Source organism: Gastrolobium bilobum, unplaced genomic scaffold (genome assembly GCF_033153095.1).
Source record: "Gastrolobium bilobum isolate Gb01-03AN ecotype WA unplaced genomic scaffold, APGP_CSIRO_Gbil_v1 utg96756, whole genome shotgun sequence".
NCBI lineage: Eukaryota > Viridiplantae > Streptophyta > Magnoliopsida > Fabales > Fabaceae > Gastrolobium > Gastrolobium bilobum.
The window spans coordinates 1,098-24,195 of record NW_026898964.1 but is presented as its reverse complement, the minus strand read 5'-3'; the positions used below and the strand labels follow the sequence as shown (position 1 = coordinate 24,195).

Genomic DNA, 23,098 nt, shown 5'->3' with positions numbered 1-23,098 from the left:
ATTGACGCAATCTTAGTCTCGTTGGAAAGATAAGAAAAAGATATATAACTTCCATTAAGACACAAGGGTCAAAATTTATCATATAGGATATGAAAAATGGATAAAAAAACCATAATATCCTTATATTTACATTAATTCTCAACCCTAAAAGTTTTCACATAACTTCATGAGGAAATTCCTCCCTCTTTCACCATCCTCTTAACACCTAATAGAGTAGGAATGACTAACAATATCCAACACATATTTTGGCTCTTACATCCCATCCTTTCTTCTTGAATCCCTTAAATACTCCTTGCACCAATTTAAATTACAACAACATAATATCATTTTACATCAATATTCTTCACAATAACATACATGCCAAAGAACTTAGTTGTCAAAGAGACATGATCAAAGCCATTGCTCACAAACAACATGTAGTTACCACTACTATGATCATGCACTAAGTCCTTCAAATATACATCATATGGTCTCAAAATACACAAACATACGATGATGTAAATGGCACATACATCTAACAATCCTACATGATATAGCATCCCAAAATGACAAGCTATCATGTGCCATCTACTCAGGCCTCTTGCCTCATCCCGCATCATCCATGCTAGTAGCTGAAATAGCATTCCCCAAACGGGGTGAGATAAAACTCAATAAACCCAGGGTTCTTGGAGAGCTCCTCTAACCCTAGAGTTCACTTCCTGCATGAAAGGTTAGTATCCACATGGCATGAACTACATCATATATACAGAGGCAACAACAGCAATGATTTAATTACAACATAGTCGTGCATTCAAATGGCCAAAGAATTAAACAATCAAATCATCACACACGCTTCAGTTGCATCTTAGTCCTTTCCACTAAGCTTACAACTTAGCCCCTAGTGCTTGTCCATTGGCCCTTTCTGCAATGACAAAACAATACTATATGAATGCAAACATACCATAATACTAACATTACCACTCAGTCATCCATTCATTAACCATTACTTCCATAAAAGCAATGGTGGAACAACAAGAGGGATTAACCTCCAAGATCCAAAGGTTTACCTCTTGATGTTTCCTCTCCTTTGCAAGATTTCTTTTAGCTCACTTATCCACACTAACCTTTCTTGGTATGTCACTTGATAATTCCTTCCAATCACCAATGTTACCTAAACAAAATCTAGAATTCAATCAACAAATAATTCATTTGGAATCGTTATTAAAAAAAGCTTTCCTACTCAACACCTCCATTAAGGTGCATATTCTATCAACTTCTCAATAGTCCCATGGTAACTAAATGAATCCTTCCATTCACATTAGTCACACAAGGCACCACAATGCTTGACCACAAGGTGAGGCTACTTGCCAATCCTTGAAATAATTCAAGTACACAAACCAAGCTCCATTGGTTCCCTCATGGCTTGATCACTAACAATTGGTCCACTTGCTTCAATCCTAACAATCATATGGACACAATCATTCAAGGCTCAACAATTCAAGAAATTCACACTTTCAAGAATAATTTTTCAAGATATTGAACAATAACCAAACGGCTATCTAAGTTCATTTCCATCGTTTAATTATCATTCATAACAAATTTTACAAAGGGATTTAGTCTCAATCTCTCTCTAACATACCCTACTATTCATGCATTTTCATAGACTAAAACCCTAAACATGCACCTCATTCAAATTAACCAAAATGGATAGAAAACTTACCACAATCCAACCACAATGATCCAAGGTGAGGGTTCTAAACCACAAGAATGGAAGACTCTACCTCAAGCTCCTCCAATGTCAAATTTTTGCCCCCTCCCATAAGCAAAATCTCACTCCACAATGGTTCCCACTCAAAGCTAAGTTAGGGGTAAGAAAGAGGGAAAAATTTGAAGTGGTTTAGGCTTTGGAATAAGTGAAAAATATGAAGAAATTAAGGAGTTATGGTATTGTGGCTCAACAATGGTGCTTCCCTCTCTCCCTCTCTGTTTGCCCGCCGGAAGAAGAATAAATGAAGATTGCTTGTGTTTTTGCCACTTAACTTAGGAAAGTCATTTTAACTGGTAAAAGTTTATCTATCTAGTTAACTTCGTTTACTTCCAAACTTTACTCAAAGATCTGAAATATTTTTCTAGGGATATTGTTACTTTTACTTTTATATTTCGGATACTTTTGCCTACACTCATTTTTACCCCTTAATTTTCACTGACTGTACTTTTTACCTCAAAAGTGACTCTAATTACTTTAATTAGACCTTTTACTTATTTCAACTCACTAATACATGCTAATTTACTTAATTATATGTAATTTACTATTTAATTAGGTTAGAAATATTATAACTGTTGTTAGTTGCTACTATATTATTTCATTATGAAATAAGTTACAGGTGAATGGTTAATATGTTGGCAATATTTATTTCGTAAAAGGTTAAGATAACGTAAAAACTTAAAATGGAACCTTAAATATTTCAATTCTTGTAAAAGAAAAAATATTTGTCATTTTAAAAAAGTTTCATTTTTTATGCAGTTAATGTAGATAAGTTATCTACATTGAGCCCAAAATGACGTTGTTTTGTAGCAGAAATTAAGGTAACTTTGTAATTATAATTTGTTTCAGGGCTATAATAGTCTTTCTCATTATAGTTTTTTAATTTTTCAACCCAAAACGAATTTGTTTTGGGACTAAACGTAGATAATTTATCTAAATTCATTGTAGAAATATTAGTCTTAAAAAAATATAATTTTAACTGAAACGACTGTATTTTATTATAAATTTGATGGTTGTTTATATAGAAAATGTGTTTACTGTTCTAAAGGATAGGAATTCGTGTCATTTTAAGTAAAACTATTGTATTTTAGTAATTTTTATTCTCTTTTCTTCATAATACTCTCACTTTCTCTCTCCTCTTAATTTTATGAAAAAGAGAATAAAAAAACTTTAAATATGTATCAAAATATTTTAATTTTACTTTAAAATGACACAAACTTATATACTTAAAATGACAAATATTTTTTTTTTTTATATTTTCTCTCCTTCATAAAATTAAAAGAAGAGAGAAAGAGAAAGTATTGTAGTTGTAGAGAAGAGAGAAGATAAAAAATCAACAAAAAATATTTAAAATGACAAATATTTTTTTTCTTCTTGCCATTGACATCACACATATTCCAACCGAAAAAAAGAGTTTTGTTGTTGTTGAAAATAAATAAATAAAAATATAATTTATTTATAATATTCTGTCAATGTAACATTTTTTTTACGCATACATTAATAATTATATTTTATATAATTATTAATATCGTTAAACTTATTAAATAAGATCTCAACACAAACTTGAATAATAATATGACATTAGCATAGGATACCAAAACAAAATAAAATATGACATTAGCATAGCATTAGAATTAAACTCAAAATCATGCAACCGAATCACCCCATGTTGAAGTCAAATATGGAAATGACGAATGTATATGGGAAACGAGAATAAAAGCATACTCTATTTGCATCATATTGCAACCTTAAAGTGAGCATACTCAATTAATATAAGCAATTTAATAGTAATATTAATAATAATGCGAATTTCATCATTCCACTAAAAAATAACTTGGATAATTTATTTCTAAAAGATTTTTACAGTATAATATTATTGATTGCAAAATCTTAGGGCCTGTTTGATTGTGTTCTGGTTTTTTTTGTTCTTAAAACTGTTTTGTAAAATAGTTATGGAAACAGTTATTTTCTATATTTTTTTTCTTTTTGAAAGTTAAAAACCAAAACAGAAAACAAAAACAACTCAGATATGTTCTCTAAATTTGATTTAAAAAAAAAAAACAGAGTTATAGTTTTCAAAACATTTTTTACAAAACAGGTCTTACCAAACGAGTTTTTTAGTTTTTTTGTTTTGTTTTGAAAATTAAAAAACTGTTTTGCAGTATTGAAACAGAGCCTTAAACTCATATTTAGAAAATAGATCAACCACTATCTTATGAATATACACCACAAAGTCCACAAGCATGACAAAACTCAAAAAACTTTCAAAGAAAAAGTAATATGTCTAATTTGTTTTTGTTTTTTTAAGCACAAGCATATTCAATCTTATTGCAAAACCTCAATATTAACTACATAACCTCTGCCTCACAATTACGTTTAAGGGTGAATATAACTAGCGCAATCTAAATCAATTATAGTTATATAGTTAGGGGCAGGTTATATTTACAAACTTTTTTGTTTACAAACTCTTACAAACTACACTATCTTCTCTCGGAAAAACACTAATCACACTATCTTCTTTCAAGAGAACATATTGCGATTTGTATAAATTTGTAAAAAAATTTTGTTAACGGATCCTTCCCCGTTATGTATGCAAATGTAATTGTAACTTTAAATTGTTCTCCATGCTACTTGTCATTCAGAATAAGGAAGTATAAATTTCCTTTAATCACATGTGCTCTAAGAAGGTGTGTTAAACTTCTTCTTCGTTATTTCTTTATCAGATTATTGATTACTCTAATTGGGTAGGATTACAAGGAGATAAAGTTTTCTCTTTTTAACCACACACAGAAAAAAAAAACTCTATTAAGTTTTTATTATAAATATATACTCAAGACTCGAATTCAAAATCAATAAGGCGGAACAACCCATTCCAATTTATCCGTTTGTTTAGTAATAATTTTATTTTTAGACACATGCAATAAATCCAACAGTCCATTTATAAGTAGCATTCTTAATTGGAGTTTTCTCACTAATAATTAGTGCAAACAAAGAGACTATGTATTGAAAGAAGTCAGTCAAAAATGAAGGATTTGGGTTCACATGCATGTTTGTCTAGTGTGTCACTCTCTCCAAATACTTCCAACTGAGTCAATTAAGCCAATGATATATTAGTATAATTTTGTGACAAATTGTTAAAAACAAAATATAAACAATAAAAGTTGTTGAAAATCTCTACAAGTGTGCACATAAACAGTCAGTTTTTGATGTTGATTTAAATTTCAAGTTGCCCTTGAAATGTTAAAAATTGTAAGACCAAGCATGGCGAGGAAGAAAGTTGTCGTGCCTGTGTGAGACAAGATTAAGTTGATTTTGTTGGCTTAAAAATTAGTGTAATCTTTGTATTTACTATTTGTTTTGATGTTGTTCCTATGACATTAACAAGAATAATTGAGTTCCTGTACTTTTATAATCTTCTCATGTTTCCATCAATCTTTTCGAATTAAAGGTATTGTTTGGTAGGAGACAGTGGCTAATCTTTTTCTTACTAAGGAAACATGCAAGTTAATTCTCATCTTTATTGATTCCAAATAAGTGGAAGTGCTGTAGGGTTTTGAATGAATGATAGTTAATGACTTAAAGCGTGTTTAATGAAACTTCTATTTTACTTTTTACTGTATTTTGAGGAGAAAAGAGAAAAGAATAGAAGAAATCTTTCAAAAGGAAAGGCAATTACGTAACGTCAAATGATGGTCCTTCTCATTTTCTATAACAAGTAAGGAAATAAATGAAGAGAAAAAGAAAGGAAAGTGTGTTGAACATTGCTGAAAGCATAAATTGTTGAGATACATGTATAATATAATGGGAAAAAAGTTTGTAATTTTAAAAGATATAATTTTATGTCATTTTATATTTTAACCGTTGATTTTTATCAAAAATCAACGATTATAATTTATTAGGTCAAAATTTATTAATTAATTAGTAATTCGCAATAAATTATAATCATTAATTGACAAGAATCAACGATTAAAAGGATAAATATTTTTTCCATAATATAGAAGGTTTAATGTCTCCTATATTCCAGGAGATCAAATAATTTCCTATATACATATAAAAATATGGAGCCCATTTTTTTTTTCTTTTCTTCACATAATTTTATCTCTTTGAAACATCAAACCCCAATATAAATTACTAAAAAAGCATTTCAGTAAATTCAAAGTTCTATTCAATTATTTATAAGAAAGTAGGTAAGGAGTTTTAGGGGGTGTTTGATAGAGAGTTATATATATATATATATAGGAAAGTGAGAGTTCAACAAGATTATATTTGGTATCACATTTCAAAAAATTTATTCGGAAAAATTATTTATATGAGAATTTGTTTTGTGTGTAAATTATGAATAAAAAATTCATCCAAGAATAGCACCCAAGATTGCTGGGAAAATAGAAAAAAGTAAGGGGCCGTTTGGTATGCGGTATTTTGTAGGATTCCCGGAAAACTGAATTTTTTTAAATTTTAAATTTTCGGATATTATCGTAAACTGAATGTAAAAATCATATTTTTGAAATTTGAAATTCTCGGACAAATAAAAATTTCTCCTGTACCAAACGCCCCCTAAGTAAAAAAAATTGATAAGAATCAAGAAACTTATCTAATATCCCAATATTATTTTTTACTACCAAATAGCTTTTTGATAACATCTTCAGAAAATTCACTTTTCCATTATATTCTCAGGAATCATAACTTCGGTAAGGATTAAAAATTTCTCATCTACCAAACATCATTTAAAGTGTAAATTTTGTAAAAATAGCATTATTCATGAATTTCTAAAACTAATTTTGGTATGTTTTACGTTCTGATAGTACTTTATTTTTATTTTTCTATTTTAATTATAACTTTTAAAGGGATTGCTAAAGGAAAAGCTGTACAACACAAAATTTTAAGGTTTTTTTTTAATTACAATACACACGTCTAAGTATTTACTACCTCTTTTTGTTACTACTTGTTACTACTAAATCGTTGATTTTCGTTAATCTAATAATTATAATTTATTAAGTCATATTTATTAATTAATTATTAATTTCTAATAAATTATAATCATTAGATTGACGAAAATCAACGGTTACGATTTAGTAATAACAAGTAACAACAAAAAAAGTAGTAACTATACCTCTCTGTTTAAATATACTATTAGTTTAATAAATATGTTTTAGAATTTAATTTTTAGGTAGTGTCCTTTATTTTTTTTTAAAATAATATTATTAATCCTTACTATTTTCATAAATTCGTCAAATATTAATTTATCAAATGTATTTTCACTTCAACATTTATATAATAAAAATTAGAGATAGGATATTGTAGCACACCACGTATTAACCGTTGATTTCGATTTCCGACGATGAATGGTTATCATAAAAATTGTTTAATTGACCACTCTCATTGACATTTTAGTTCTACCCTTCCTCTAATTTCTTCTCGTGGATTTGAAGATAATAAATTAGGGCACACAATTTTGGCGTTCATTCAATTGGCATCATCTTTGATCCAGATAGGGTAAGGTTCTTTACCAGCTTCAACTTTCTATTATCTCACTTCATTTTCGTTTTTTCTTCTTCTATTCTAATTTCATGTACTAGATTCCAAACTTCTCTTCCAAAAAGGAACGAACTTTGCATTCAATTTGTTTTGGGTCGATTCAATTTTTTTTTTCTTTTTTCTTAATGCGGTGTTGTTACTCACTATATTGTCTTCAATTCATCATCAAGCATCATGTTCAATCATATAAAGCTGTGTTCTTTTTCTTAATATATATAATTTAGGAATAACAATTCATGTGAAGTAATTAATACATTTGATATTGTCAGGGGTTAGTTCATAGAACAATGGAGTTGAGACCATTCATCTTGCAACCCAACTTGACACACTTGTTTCCAACATTCACATGCTGTGTCAAACCTTCTTTCCAGCATTCAAAGCAAAAGGAATTTTCATTGAAAATCAGTAGAAGAAGGTTGGGGTTTTTGGCAGCCATGGCCTCCTTGATTTTGGGTGAAGATGGCATTTTTAGGACACAAAGTGCAAATGCATTTGACTTTGGATTTGTGGCTCCTGGTCAAACAGTTGAAGAGGCCCAGAGTGGAGTTAGGGTTCATGCACAAGATTTGTTACAAGTTAGGGATTTGCTAGAGTCAGAGTCTTGGAAAGCTGCACAAAAGGCATTGAGAATGAGAGCAGCACTCCTGAAGAAGGATATGTATACCATAATCCAAAGCAAACCTGGAATTGAGAGGCCCCAACTAAGGAAGCTCTATTTTACTATCTTCAACAATGTTTCTAGAGTAAGAACCCTTTTGTCTGAGCTTTTAGAAAAAGTAGATTTTATCTTTTCCTTAATTACTTATTTTAGAAGTGTTTTGTACTAAAATTGAAGTTATTTATATTTTTATAAAAATATTTGACTTTTAACTTCTATTTTTTTTAGAAGTTAAAATTTTTAGTTTATAAAAAAGTAGATTTTTGACTTTTTGATGACTTCTGCTTTTTTTAAAAAGTACATGTCCAAACGAACTTAAAGTGATAAATACTTTTTTTTTCTTGAAAAAAAGCAGCTTTTGAGAAGAAAAAAAAGCCGATCCAAATATACTAGTACTTAGCATGTCCATCTTCATGCATCAGGAAAGTGGAAGGTGCATTTTTAATCTCCTAGTCTTAAATGACACATATTCTGTCATTATCTAGTCTCCAATTTTTCTAAATTCTAGAGTGGTTTGACTTTGACCCCATTCATATAGCTCCATCAATTATTAAATGCACGGTGGCTTTTAGATATCTATCAAGTTCGATATTATATAGATGGATAGAAGAAGTTAATTTTATTATGACTAGAAAGTACAAGGTTACAGAGGATATACAATCACAGGGATTACCCGTGTGATGCTCTTCATTTTGTTACGTCAAATTGATAATTGTACTTACAGAGAAATGATCTACTATCAATTACTTGTTGCTTATTGATTGGGGAAACTGATTTTGGCATGGACAGCTATCGATTTTATGAGTAGAACAATGGCAAATTCTTACTTAGAAACTATTTGATAAACTGAGACTTGATCTTCAAGTTGAATTTCTGGTTTTGCCTTGAAATCCTGACAGACAACTTTGCCATTAAGAGTTTATTTTTGTTGTAGTAATTGGTTATCAATTGACAGTTATTCGTGTATGGTGAAAAATGATGCAGTTAGATTATGCAGCAAGGGATAAAGATGAACCACAAGTCTGGCAGTGTTACGAGAACATTGTTGTGGCTGTCAATGACATTCTATCCAGAATATAGTGATTCATAGCTTTTTGATAATGGGAGGCGGAGCAGTTCTTGATCTTCTTGATCAGTTTATGTCAGTAGCTACCCAATTATGCTTGTTGCACGAAGTGAAGGAGTCAATGATATGGACTCAAAACTAGTTGAACAAAAAAAGGATCCTGTTATATAGATCATGAGTTTGGTCATGGAGAATTAGCTAAAGAATGTTGAAAGTTTGACTATATGTGATAACAAAATGATGATGCTCAGCCTCATGTCTTCAAGAGCTAAAGAAAAATACAAATGGAGGCATGTCAATTTTGGTAGAGAAATCTAAGCCAACTTTTGAACTCTTCAATCTCCAATTACGAGAATAAATTCTGAGGAGGTGATGGCTTTAGTAATTAAGAGAAAGGTTTGTGGTCTGTTTAGCTCTCCCTATAAGGTCTTAATTCACATATGTATTGTTTGCTAATTATTTATGTTTGTAGACTTCTCAATTGTGCCTATTTGACTTCAAATAGATTATGAAAATATTTGATTACTAAACATCAAAGAATTGAAAGTTGAGCTGGAAAAAGTAGATTGAAAAAAGAGAGAAGGAAATCAAGGATTTTCAACTTTCAATGATAATAGGAAGACTGAGATGTTAGGAAAAAAGTAAAGTTGACTACAAAGGAAAATAAAGATTGGGATATGATACCTAGGAGAATATATATGTTAACTTTTCCCTCGTTTTGCTCAGGAGGAATTTCTTCCTTTTATAAAAGTCTTCTGTTCTTGGGGGCAGAACTTGAACCCGAATGCTTGGGCCTCTCTTTACAGAACAGTTGTAGAGAATAAAAAATGTGAGGAGTATTAAAAGAACTAATGATAGTAAAAACCAAATATAATAGAATTTGATCTTAGCCTGGTTATTTGCTTATTAATAAAAATGAAATTTATAAGTCACGATTGGTTTAGTGTTAAGAGGTTTAGATAGTTTGTATGAGGTAATATGTTCAAACCTTAGTGCTATCATTGTATAATACATATATATAAAAGTAAATTCATGTAATTTTTTAGCTTACCAAAAAAAAAAAAAAAATTTCATGTAAATTACACTATATATTACTGTCATTTAATGAAATTAATAACACGAGTTTTTAAATTCATTAAATAATGCTTTTGCTTGATAATTTGTAAAACTCATTGAATATTTTTACCAAACGTTTTCACATTGACAACAATTAAATTAAAAAAAAAAATCATTTTATAATCTTCCTATAGTTTAGTTATCACCAATTAAGAAAATTGCTATATGATAATTTCACTTTTATAATATTGTTTGAGAGTATTACCAAATTAATTGTCGCTATTTCACATTAACAGTAAATGTGATTAATGATGATTGTCAATTCTTAATTTCCAATGCGAATGCTATGTAAATATCATTCAACCTAAGTCATCTAAACCCAAGATTTTCCCATCCATGGTGGGCCTTATTTTTCGAAGCTTATTAAGCAAACTGTATTCATTGTTGCTTTTGGAATTGAGACCATTGAATTATTAACATGAGAAACCAAACCAGTATCATCCCAATAAGTACTAATTCAGGCACACGGAGTGCATAGTTTAATTGAAAGCATCATATTTTGCATATAGATAATATGGCTTTAATGTGAAATGTCGCACAGAATATCAGAGAATTGATGAGACATGTACCCAAGAGCAACCACTGCTCCTTGTTGTACTTGAGATTTCAAAAAAGATTCGAATTCAACCTTTGTGGAGAACAGAGATGCTGAGGTTTAAATTGACTTTTCCCATATCAATTTATATTTTATCCTTCAATTGTGTTGAAATTCTAAGGTTTTAGTCAAGGAGGTGAAAAGATAGAAAGTACAATAGAGATTAAATATTAAGTGTTATGAGGTAATTCATGTGATTAAAAAAAAAAAACACTAAACATTATTTGTATTAAATAGGGACTTATAAAATAAAGAAACAAATCATGACTTATAAAGGAACAGAGAAACAAATCTTTTAAGATATCATCTACGATACTACAAATTATATTAAAATACGAGGAAGGTTATATTTACAACATATTTTCGTTTATAACTTCTTACGATTATTTCTTAACCATTGATTTTCGCCAATCAACGATTATTATTTTCGCAAATCAAACTCATTAATTAATTATTAATTCATAATGAATGATAATCGTTGATTGACGAAAATCAACGGTTAAGATATAATTGTAAGAGGTTGTAAACGAAAATAGATTGTAAATCTTAAAATATAATCTTAATAGAATTTCAAATATTCTGACATATTACATATACATTAAACTCCTCTGTCTTGAATATCTTGGTCCTCCACAAAATTCGTCTTCTTTGTCGTCTATTTTCTATATTATCAAGGAAATGACTATTTCACAAATATGACAAGAGATTGCATGAACCATGCATGGGTGAAAAAAATCCTCAGTATCTAATGACTCGTTTTTTGTGAGACGCTTAAAGTATAGTGATTATAGTATATGAGTCATTGTTTTAGACAACAAAATTTTATATCAAGTAACGTCATACATTTAGTTAAAAACAATAATTTATACATTTCATACATTCATATGATTTTCTGTAGATTTTTAAACATAATCTATCCTCTCAGGGATCGAGAAGTGGGAATTTGAAGACGGCCTTTCAACAACTTCCTAAAAAACCTTCTGATATTAAAAGCTGTTATTGTTAAACTATAAAACCATACTATTATTATAGCCTTCAATTTACACCTTTTAGTCTCTCATCTTTTCTTCAAAGTTTCTAACACAACTTTGAGACTCATAAGAATATGAAGCAACTCAAGCTCTTAGCCTTAACATTGTTCATGTTGTGGTCATGGTGGAGCTTTCATGGTGCAATAGGAGACCCTCAAACACGTTTACTCAACAAGGGTTGTAGCCAATACAACGCAACAAACTTGTCAAACTTCTACCAAAATCTAAACTCAACTTTGGAAGAGTTGAGAACAAAGGTGAATAACCAAAGCAAGCACTTTGCCACAGCACAACAAGCCATGGGAACAGACCCTGTCTATGCTATGTTTCAATGCAGAAACTACCTCTCCAACACTGACTGCGCCGCCTGCTTCGCCACGGCTGCCGCCCAAATCCGCAACTGCTCCGCCGGAGCCAACGGTGCCCGTGTCATTTATGATGGTTGCTTCCTTAGGTACAATTCCACCTATCATTTGTTCCATTTTTTATTTCATATGCTTCATAAATAATATAATGGTTAGTTGGTTACACTGTCTATTTACACATTTGAGTTGACTATATTATTATTGGGTATCTCTGAATAGGTTTTAAAAAAATGTATTTTTATGATATAAATTTTTTAGAAAACTAAGGGTTTGTTTGAATTCTGTTTTCAAAAACAATTTTTTTTGTTTGGTGAATAGTTTTCAAAAACAATTTTTTAATTTTCAGAAAAAAAAAAAACTTATTTGATAAGGCCTATTTTGAAAAAATAATTAAAAAAATTAGAACTATTTTGTAGTTTTTAAAATCAAATTTAGAGAATAATATCTTAAGTTATTTTTGTGTTGTGTTTTGATTTTTAACTTAAAAAAAACCCACACAAAACACATATTCTATTAATTATTCAACAAACCAGTTTAAAGAAAAAAAAAAGAACACAATCAAACATGCCCTTAAAATTGTTGTTTTGAGTTTTCTTTTTATAAAAAGGTTATTTATTTATCAAAAAAATTTCTAATTTTTTTTTTCAATTGAAATATAATTTTGCTTAACATGTCATGTAGAATTAGTTTAATGATTTTCTTGTGTAAGGAGTGGGTTGAAGACTTTGATAATTTTTATGCATCAATACTATATAGCTGTGATGCTTTGTGGCTGCTTACTATATTTATTTTTTCTTTTTACGCCTCTTCATTGGTACAATTGTGTGTGCGGAGCATGCAAGTTGAGAAATTTGAATGTACTTCAAAGAATATTACTATGAGAAATGTTTTTCTCCTTTTACATCAGAGAAGATTTGATTCTTACATGTTGGGTATGGCTCATATTTCACATGATGATGTTGGCCCTAATTGTCGGGGTCAGCAGAAAGGCAACTGGGGTCCCGCTCCCAGGTGAGCGGGCGGGGGTCCTGGGGGCAGCGCCCCCAGGCCCGTAGAGGCTAGGTAATGTTTAGGCCTCTGTTTCTATTGTAATTTTCTTAGCAGTTTGGGCTTGGGCCCATGAATAACTGCTGTTAGGGTTTCTTGTAATCCTATTTATATTTGCCTTGTAAACCGAGAGACTTGTAACGAGTGGCGGTGAGGTGAATATAGTACAGACAAGCTGGACGTAGCCTATATTGGGTGAACCAGGGTAAATCATCGTGTCAATCTCTCTACTCTTATCTCTTTTTCTGTTTTCTGGATTCTGTGTGATTGTCGATTTCCAACATTACACATAGATTAAATTTAATGTCAATTTTTTGTTTTTATTTTTATTTTCTTTTCTAAGTGCTGGCCCCACATTTTTGTTTCAGCAGGAGACAATTCTTCTTTTACGTAAAAGGAGAAAAGCATTTCCCTATTACTATACTGTATAATAAAAACATAATGAAAATGTTTTGACATCATAATGTTGATGTATTGACTTTGATATTCCATACTTCGAAATGTGTTGAGGTATGAGAGCAGTGGCTTCTTTGACCAGACCACTATGCCTGGCAATAGTGTGATTTGTGGAAATCAGACTGCAGTTGGAGCCAATGCTTTTGACGCAGTTGCACAACAAGCACTAATGGATCTGCAAATAGCAACACCCAAAATTACAGGTTTCTTTGCAGCTACCAAGACACAAGTTGCTGGTGGTGCAATCTATGCCATTGCACAATGTGCTGAAAATGTCACAGAGAGTGGTTGTCTTGATTGCTTAACAGTTGGATACAACAACATACAAAGTTGTTTTCCCAATACAGATGGTAAAGCATTTGATGCTGGGTGTTTTATGAGATATTCAGAGACACCCTTCTTTGCTGATAACCAGACCATTGATATCACACCCTTCTTAAAAGGTATAATGAGAATAATTCCTCTACATTTATTTTGGTTGAATGATAGTATATTTAGGTAAAAATGGTCAAGTGGATGCTTGCTCTATGCACACTTGCACAGCAACATCTAGAATAGTTTATATGATTTGGAACTGGGATTAACTGCTTTCTTATCTTGCAGGAGGTTCAAGCAAGAATGGGGCCATTATTGTTGCTGTTGTTGGAGTTGTAGGTCTTATTGTGATTGTGATCCTCCTTGCACTATTTCTCTGGCTAAGAGGGTACAAGAAACCCAAGTGGGTTCCTAGAGGTGAGACAGTTTGGAAAGTTTTTGAATTTATGATTTCTTACCAAAGTCAAAATCCAAAAGCTCTTTTTTTTAAACTCTTATTGAAATGAAATTTGAGCTTTTAACCTAAAATTTTATGTAATCACCGAACAATTTTTAATTCTTTTTTTTTTTAAGTTCTTTTTTTTTTTTTTAACGTTAACTTAAAAGTAGCAGAGATGGGAGTAGCACATACGCAACATGAGCATAAGATGGGAGTAGCAGAGATGAGGATGTTAAGGTGGATGTGTGGGTACACAAGGATGGATAAGATAAGAAATGAAGATATTTGACGAAAGGTCGGAGTAGTACCGGTAGCCGAGAAGATGAGAGAACATAGATTGAGGTGGTTTGGGCACGTGATGAGAAGACCCATGGATGCTCCTGTAAGAACAGAATTTGTTACCAAGAGCTAAACACAAAAAGAGGCAGAGGTAGGCCGAAGCTTACTTGGGGGAAAGTAGTAAAACAAGATTTAGTGGAGTGAGATATAGATTGGCGGACAGTATGTCTTAGAAAGGAATGGAGAAAAACTATAAGTATGGTGGAGGGTTAGACCAGCTGTTATTCCTATGTTCCAGATGGTCATTTTTTAGTCCTTTTCCCCTTCATTTCCCCCACTTCTTCTTGTCCCTTTCTTTTTTACTTTTATTTATTTATATATACATATATTTTTATTTTATTTTATTTTATTTTATTATTTTATTTGTGTATTTTATTTATTTATTAATTTATTTTTTATTTTTTATTTTTTTTACTTTTTCTCAACCGTTTTGTATCTTTCATGTGGGTTCATCTACCACCGACCCCAATTAATTTGGGATAAATGTGTTGTTGATGTTGATGATGAACTTAAAAATAGTTTTAGCTTAAAAAAGAGAGGATTCAAACAGGTTGTAAATATGCAAGAGTTCTGCTCTTATATTAGGCTTTAGTGGCCAACTCAGAATATTAGACCTAGTGACTGGACCAGAACAGAATCAATTAATGTGGAATGCATAAGTTCTTTCTCTTTCTTTCTTTTATTTTTTTGAAATATAGACAGATGAATGACTCAATTCATTCATTTATTACGAAATTCCTAATTATGTATTTCTTATCAGGTGACATATTGGGAGTAACTGAGTTGAAAGGTCCAATTAACTACAGGTATAAAGATTTGAAGTCTGCAACAAAAAATTTCAGTGATGAAACTAAACTAGGAGGAGGAGGTTTTGGAGATGTATACAAGGTAAACTTGGTTAGTTTTCAACATTTTATTGGAGTACATGTTCAAAACAAGCATGATTCTGAGTTAGTTTAGTTTAAGTGCAGGCTGAATTTATCATAAGCTATTCTTCTAGAGATAACTATAAATCACTTTCAAAATTCAAAAAATTCTTAATTGTCAATTTATGGAACAGGGTACTCTGAAAAATGGTAAAGTAGTTGCAGTCAAGAAATTAATTTTAGGCAAATCCAGCAAGTTGGATGAACATTTTGAAAGTGAAGTCAAGCTTATAAGCAATGTTCATCATAGGAATCTAGTTCGACTTCTTGGATGTTGCTGTAAAGGAAAAGAGAGAATCCTTGTTTATGAATACATGGCAAACAACAGCTCGGACAGATTCTTATTTGGTAAAACTCATGTCTATCTCCTATTAAAGCATTTTGTGAATCTCTATTACATATGTTTTCCCCTTCTTTTGCTCACTCTACTATGTATTTAAATTTTCAAAACAGGTGAAAATAAGGGTTCTCTCAACTGGAAACAACGGTATGATATTATTTTAGGCACAGCAAGGGGTCTGGCCTATCTACACGAGGATTTCCATGTTTGCATCATACATAGAGATATAAAGACTAACAATATTCTCTTGGATGAGGATCTTCAGCCTAGAATTGCTGATTTTGGGTTGGCAAGGCTTCTACCAGAGGACCAATCTCATCTTAGCACAAAATTTGCTGGAACATTGTAAGTCCAAACATGTACTTTTATTAGAGAGGTAGATGTAATAAAAGAGACAATTTTATTATTATTATTATCATTGTTATTTTAATGTTCCATCCACATGCTATGCATAGACGTTCTTATATCAATCCTGCTATAAACATTGTGCACATTTCAGGGGATACACAGCACCTGAGTATGCAATCCATGGTCAGTTATCAGAGAAGGCCGATACGTACAGCTTTGGTGTTGTAGTCTTAGAAATCATAAGTGGCCAAAAGAGCTGTGAATTGAGGGCTGATATTGAAGGTGAACTCCTCCTTCAAAGGGTAAGCAATTTCTCAGAACCACATAACAAAAGTGGCAGTTTTCATCCTTTAGACCATTTTAATGTATTTCGTGTTCTGGAAAATAAAATTATCTCCTACATATACATAAAAGTATGTAGGGCTCATATTTTCTTTTTCTTTATCTTATCTTTATATGGCCTCACATGGATCCAACATACTTTTATGTGTACGTAGGAGGTAATTTTATTTCAACACGAGAAATATCAAACCTTTTAATGTAACTTCAAAACCAAAATAAGGTATTGAATGTGCACATCCCATGTGCTCTTTAAATTCTTGTAACACACGCCAAGTGGCAGACTCTGATTTGTCCTTGTGCAAGATGTGCAATCAATGCGCGACTTGAATATGCACATCCCATGCCTGTATTGTTACATTAATTTGATAAAATGTTTCGCTTTTGCATCAATTTAGTAATTTATTTAGCAAATTGCATTGAAATGGTCAAGAAGCCAACAATTTTCTTTTGACATTCCGCTGAATGAACTTTTGAGTTTTACTTTAATAGGCATGGAGATTGTACGAGGAAGATATGCACTTGGAGTTGGTTGACAATACATTGGACCCTCATGACAATGATGCAGAAGAAATAAAGAAAGTTATAGAGATTGCTTTGCTGTGCACTCAAGCATCATCCGCTGCAAGACCAACAATGTCTGAAGTAGTAGTCCTACTCAAAAGCAAGAACTTGCCGGAGCATATGAAGCCAAGTATGCCATTTGGTGTGAGCTTATAATATTACATTGTAACATTTGTCATTTCTTATAATTTCATTTGTTTCTGTCTTCTCTATTGCACATATATGTACAAAGCATGTTTCCAGGCTTTGTTCATACTGCTTATTGTTATACGTACAAGGAATTGTAATTTGTAACAGTGTCTTAGAAAACTATGTACTCATCAATAGAAAAAATAAATAATGTAAATTACTGTATTGTCACAATATTTCTTTCCCTCAGAATCGACCATAACGTTGGATATTTTCAATTGTGTTGAGTTTTAAGGTGAGAGTGACAAGTTCTTTGATCAGACCACTGAACTAGGCAATGGTGCATTAGTGATACTCAAGAACGGATTGAATTGAGTGATGAATTTTTTTGGATTTTTAATTAAATACTTCTTTTAAATATATATATATTTTTAAAAATTTCTATGCCAAAATAAAAAATAAAAAATTTAATGTTGAAAAAAATCTCATGAACTTGCAAGAGTAAAACAACCACGATTTCTATTAAGTTTCTAATCTCAATATAAAAGAAATTTGCAAAAAAATAATTTCTAATGCCAATTAATTTCAATTTACACTTAAAATTCACTTCCTTGAACCTTGACATTAAGCCCCAAAATCCAAATATCACAATACAGCTAAAAATAACTCAGTGTTAGTTATAAAAGGTTAAATTAAGCACAAACTAATCAAACTTTTTCTTGCTGGAATACTTTGCGAAAGGTATAAATTCTTGAGCTCCAAAGATCTTCATTTTATTAATGATAAGTGTTGGAAAGAATATCTTTATTATTTGTAAAGATCTATTTCCTTATTTCATTAGGATTTGACTTAGGTATGGGCTAAGCCCATTAGTGTTTCTTTATATATTGTTATAATAGCCCAACTTAATTAATTAGTAAATCAAGTATAATTAATTAATTAAGCATGTTATACTGAGTGAAATTAAGTATAATGCTAAATTAAATGAATCTGAGTCACTTTGGAGTTAAAAAGTGTACTCAGTGAAAATTAAGGGGTATAAATGGGTACTGGTGAAAGTACCCAAAATATAAAAATAAAAATAGTAATATTCCTAGAATAATATTCCAGACTTTTGGGTAAAGTTTGGTAATTAGTGGAGTTGAATAGATAGGCGAACTAATACCCACATGTTACCACTTAACCTATGTTAAGTGATAAAGTAACTAAAGGAACCCAATTCCCTCCCCAAACTCGTCGACGCCAGAAAATAGAGAAGAAGAAGAAGAAGAAAAAGAAGAAGAACGGGAGAGAGAAGAAGCGAGCGCGGCGGGAGCAAATCCCAACCGTTTTGGGTGATTCAAAAGCCTAAACCACTCTAAATCTTTCCCTCTTTCATAATCCTTGCTTTGTTTTGAGTGGGGAGCATTGTGGAGAGAGATATTACCTCTCAAAAATTCGGCCCTTTGGTGAAAATTGGGGTTTTGAGAGTTTCTACCTCCATTGAAGCTTGAGGAGCCATCAATCCTTGGTTGTGTGACCATTGGTGGTAAGATTCTAACCCTTGAACCTCATGATTCCTTGGAATTTGCATGAGTTAGGGTTTGTGAATAGTAAATTGGGATTTTTATGAAATGTAGTTGAATTAGCTATGTTCTAGGAAGAATGGAGCTTAGAGCATGTTATGGAAAATGCTAGGAATGTCATTTAATCGGTGGAAATGAGCCTAGATAGTCCTTTGATAATTGCTCATAATATTGGAAAATTCATGCTTGGATTGGTTAGTATTCTAGCATGTTGAACAATTAATGAGTTGAATGATTGATTGGATCCTTGTGATGTCTAGGATTGAGACATTTGGACCAACCGTGAGTGATCAACCATTGGAGCAAGCTATGGAGCTTGATTAGCTCCATTGGATAGGTGTATGTTTGTAAAAGTTGATTGCTGAAACTGTTGGTGAAGAACAAAGGTTGACTGAAGCATTGAGGTAAGCCTTCGGACCTTGGGTGTAATTCCCTTGACGGTTCTACCAAGCCCTGAAAGGGTGGAGGTTGTGATTGTGTATATAAATGCAATAAAATAGTGTAATGCTTTGTTATACGTATGTGTATGCATTTGGTGTGGCATAGGATGGTGTTTCCCTATGTTGGTATGTGGCATGACGATGCGTAAATCATACTTGGTAGTTAGCTGGCCAGTAGGACTATTTGCATCTGAGTTTCCTTAGGACAGCTTGAGAGCTCGAGGGATTTCTCCTGGAGATGTATTGCACTTTGCATAGATATGTATTTACTGCATTATTATTGTTATTGCTATTACACTGATATGGAACTGTGGGGTGGAGAGATGCTCCAAGGACCCCTGGTTTACTGGATATATTCGTATATCTCACCCCGTGTTGTGGGGACCCCCTTTCAGGTAAGGATGCTGCAGGAGCCTCTGGTGGCAAGTGGCCATATCTGGATTATGCATGAAATATGGCACTTCTTTGAGTTTATGCATGCCTTTTGTAGTTGACATGTATAGGATTTTATTTTGAAAGCCCATGATCATTTGTATATCTTGATTCATTGGATGAACTTAGCCTATGCTCATGCCTTTGGTTACACCTTTTGTTGATGGGAGCCAAGGGAATGATCATAGTGTTTTGTAAGCTAAGTTCTATGATTTGTAAAGGATATGTAATGTAAATGATGCCTACTTGGAATTCAATATATGCATGCTTGTTATGTATTGAGTTGTTGAATTGGTTGGGCTGAAAATCAATTAGGTACCCTCTTCGTTTAAACTGGTAAACGATGAGAAAACAAAGGTCATGCTGCCCAAATTCTAGCTAAATCTCATGAGGAGAGGTTGGATGAGTGCTAGGATTTAGTTTTGGGGCATGGACATTTGTGGTTTGTAATGGGGATGCATTTTCCCCTAGGCTTGGACTTGAGAAATGTGGGAATTGGAATTCCCTGGCAGCGCGCTTAAGCGCCCAGGAGCGCGCCCAAGCGCCCTGCTGCCCCTGCGAGTGCCAATGCATTCTGCCTCCTCGCGCTGGAGCGCCCAAGTGGGGGCTTAAGCGCCCAGGATTGCGCGCTGGAGCGCCCTGGCGTGCGCTTAAGCGCCCCTTGCTGCAGAAAGTTGGGTGGCTTACTGCCCCCTCGTGTTTTAGCGCCCAGGGTGGGGCTTAAGCGCCCCGGGTTGCGCGCTTGAGCGCCCTGGTCCGCGCTTAAGCGCCCTTCGCCACTGAAGGAGGAGATGCTTCTGTCCCTGCGCGCTAAAACGTCCCAGTGGGAGCTTGAGCGCCCAGGCTAGCGCGCCTGAGCGCCCTGTTGCGCGCTTAAGCGCCCATCCACACTGGAAATGCTGATGCTTACTGCCTCCGTGCGCTTAAGCGCCCAGATGGAGGCTTTAGCGCCCGAAAGCGCGCGCTTGAGCGCCCGGTAGCGCGCTGAAGCGCGCTGGGCCTGTGACCAACACTCTCTTGTGTTGCTCCAAATTGTCCTAACTTGGGCTACAGTGCTCCGATTTGAGCACGGTTTGAAGCCACAGGTAGCTAATGAAGAAACCTACAATATAGTAGAAGTATTGAACTAAACAAGAAGTAAATTAAAGGTTTAAAAATGGAAAATGAACATGATGTTAAGCTTAATTTATCTGTTTCCGCAAGGTAATTTGGTTATGATCACGAAATTGGGTATTATAAGTTCGGTACGTTTTAAAATGAAAAATTTATCCGGATTTTAATTGAACCCATGTGATTGTAACTGCGCTTAATATCATAATGCGATGTTAACAAACCGGTTCTAGAACGGGGTGTTACATTATATGGTATCAGAGCAGTTTCGTTGGGAATAACTGTTAGCTATTGTTAAGTATGCTTAGTGTTTGATGCTTTATAGTTGTTTTAGTACTCTTGATGATTATTGCATTTGTGATCACTAAGTGTGGGCCTGATCAACTCACTTCTTTGTGTAACATGTGTAGTGACATGACGAGGAACCGAAACAACCCCGGACCATCAAACACCAATGCTCAGCCAGAACCTGTTTTGGCTACTCTTGTGAGGCCTAGAAGTGGCCGTGGGGCAACGGGCGTACCGCCTGATCCCGTGGCTGAAGCTCTTGCAGCCGTTCAGAGAGAGTTGGCTGCTAGCAGGCAAGCCAATGAAAATTTGTTAAAGACAAATGAAGACTCGCGGACTGCTATGGCCGCGATGATGACCGAGCTGAGGACGTTGAGGGGTCCTAGGCCCGTGAACCGGCAACCCGCTCCTCCTCCTCACACTGCTACGCCTTCTCCACCTCCGTCACAGGAAGAGGGTGGAGTGGGTAACAATGAGGGTGAAGGTAGTCACCACTCTGGGAGTCTGAGTCATCACACCGAGGTTCGTCAACCTCAAGTTGAAAATGTCGGTGATCATGAAATGGAGGAAAGGAGATTAATGGCTTTCCGAAAACATAAACCTCCTTCTTTTAAGGGAGGTTATGAGCCAATGGCGGCTGCAAAATGGCTCCAAGCGATGGAGAAGATATTCAGGGTGATGAGGTGCCCTGACGCAATGAAGTTGGCTTACTCTGTTTATATGCTGGAAGAGGAAGCAGAAGATTGGTGGACAAATACCGTGCAGCCATTAGAAGCTGAAGGTCGGGAGATCACATGGCGGTTATTCGAGACATTGTTCTTGGATAACTACTTCCCTAGAGAGGCTAGGGAACAAAAGCAGAATGAGTATAACGATCTCAAACAAGGGTCGATGTCTATTGACCAATACTTCTCAAAATTCAATGAGTTGGTGAAATACGCCAACTATGGGCGAGCCTTACCCACCCCGGCTGAAATGACCTCCAAGTTCCAATGGGGTCTTAATGAAAAGATGTCTCGGAAGATGTCAAATTGTGACATCCGAGAGTTCAGTCGGTTTGTAAACCAGTGTAGAAAGGTGGAGGAAGTGTATAAGGTGTCCCAAACCAAGAAGTCTTCTGAGGCCCAGGCACCTAGTTCCAATAAAGCAACGGGCTCAGGTTATTGGAAGAACAGGAAGGTGCAAGGCAAGAAGCTGAATGCGAATAAGCCCTTTGACTTGTTCAAAAAACCCGGTACTCAGAAGAAGTTTGTTGATAGAGGACCTCCTCCCAAGTGCAAGGGATGTGGCAAAGAGCATAGAGGTCCATGTGCTACTGGTGAGGTGATTTGCTTTAAATGTGGAAGATCCGGTCACTACTCCAGGCAGTGTCCTCAGAATGAAGCAAGGACTATGGCAGTTCAAGCTACTGCTGTTCCGGTCTCTGTTGTTCAACCTATGCTAGAGTCTCAGACGGTTGGTAGAGTATATACCATGGACCGTCAGCAATCGGAGAAGGCTCCGAATCTAGTGAAAGGTACAATTTACATTGATAATATGGATGTTGAAGTGTTGTTTGATTCAGGAGCTACACACTCCTGTATGTCTGATTTTATGGCCGTTGGGCTAAATTTGCAAATGTATGACATTCGCCCTCCAATGAAAGTGGTTACTGCTACTGGAGAGGAGTGTTATACATCCGTGTTGTGTAAAGATGTTGAGTTCAAATATGAAGGCCGAGATTACGTGCTGGATTTTATTTGTTTACCTATGATCAGCCTTCAAGTTATCTTGGGTATGGACTGGTTGTCAAAGAACTGTGCTATGATAGACTGCTGCGGTAAAAGGATTGTGCTTGATGCTGATGATTCTGCTACTAGTTCTTCCCCATATCTATCTGTGTTGCAGGTTAGAAAGGCTTTGAGGGCCGGG

At 33.8% G+C, this 23,098-nt stretch overlaps 2 protein-coding genes across 3 annotated transcripts; both read left to right on the top strand.

The window, feature by feature from the left end:
* The first annotated feature begins 7,111 nt into the window (after positions 1 to 7,111).
* Positions 7,112 to 9,764, top strand: LOC133285849 (psbQ-like protein 3, chloroplastic). 2 transcript variants are annotated; one of them, XM_061483143.1, is made up of 3 exons: positions 7,112 to 7,237; positions 7,549 to 8,022; positions 8,922 to 9,764. In XM_061483143.1, exons 2-3 carry the CDS (start codon positions 7,567 to 7,569, stop codon positions 9,015 to 9,017), a joined length of 552 nt encoding a protein of 183 aa, XP_061339127.1. In that variant the 5' UTR covers positions 7,112 to 7,237; positions 7,549 to 7,566; the 3' UTR covers positions 9,018 to 9,764. The 2 variants fall into 2 exon arrangements, with proteins under 2 accessions (XP_061339127.1, XP_061339128.1); XM_061483144.1 differs by having other exon boundaries at positions 7,155 to 7,237; positions 7,563 to 8,022.
* A 2,055-nt stretch (positions 9,765 to 11,819) lies between these two features.
* LOC133285842 (cold-responsive protein kinase 1-like) lies at positions 11,820 to 17,379 on the top strand. The gene is made up of 8 exons (XM_061483134.1): positions 11,820 to 12,199; positions 13,668 to 14,056; positions 14,217 to 14,345; positions 15,467 to 15,594; positions 15,767 to 15,980; positions 16,086 to 16,317; positions 16,472 to 16,622; positions 17,152 to 17,379. The coding sequence occupies exons 1-8, from the start codon at positions 11,820 to 11,822 to the stop codon at positions 17,377 to 17,379; spliced, it is 1,851 nt and encodes a 616-aa protein (XP_061339118.1).
* The last annotated feature ends 5,719 nt before the right edge of the window (positions 17,380 to 23,098 follow it).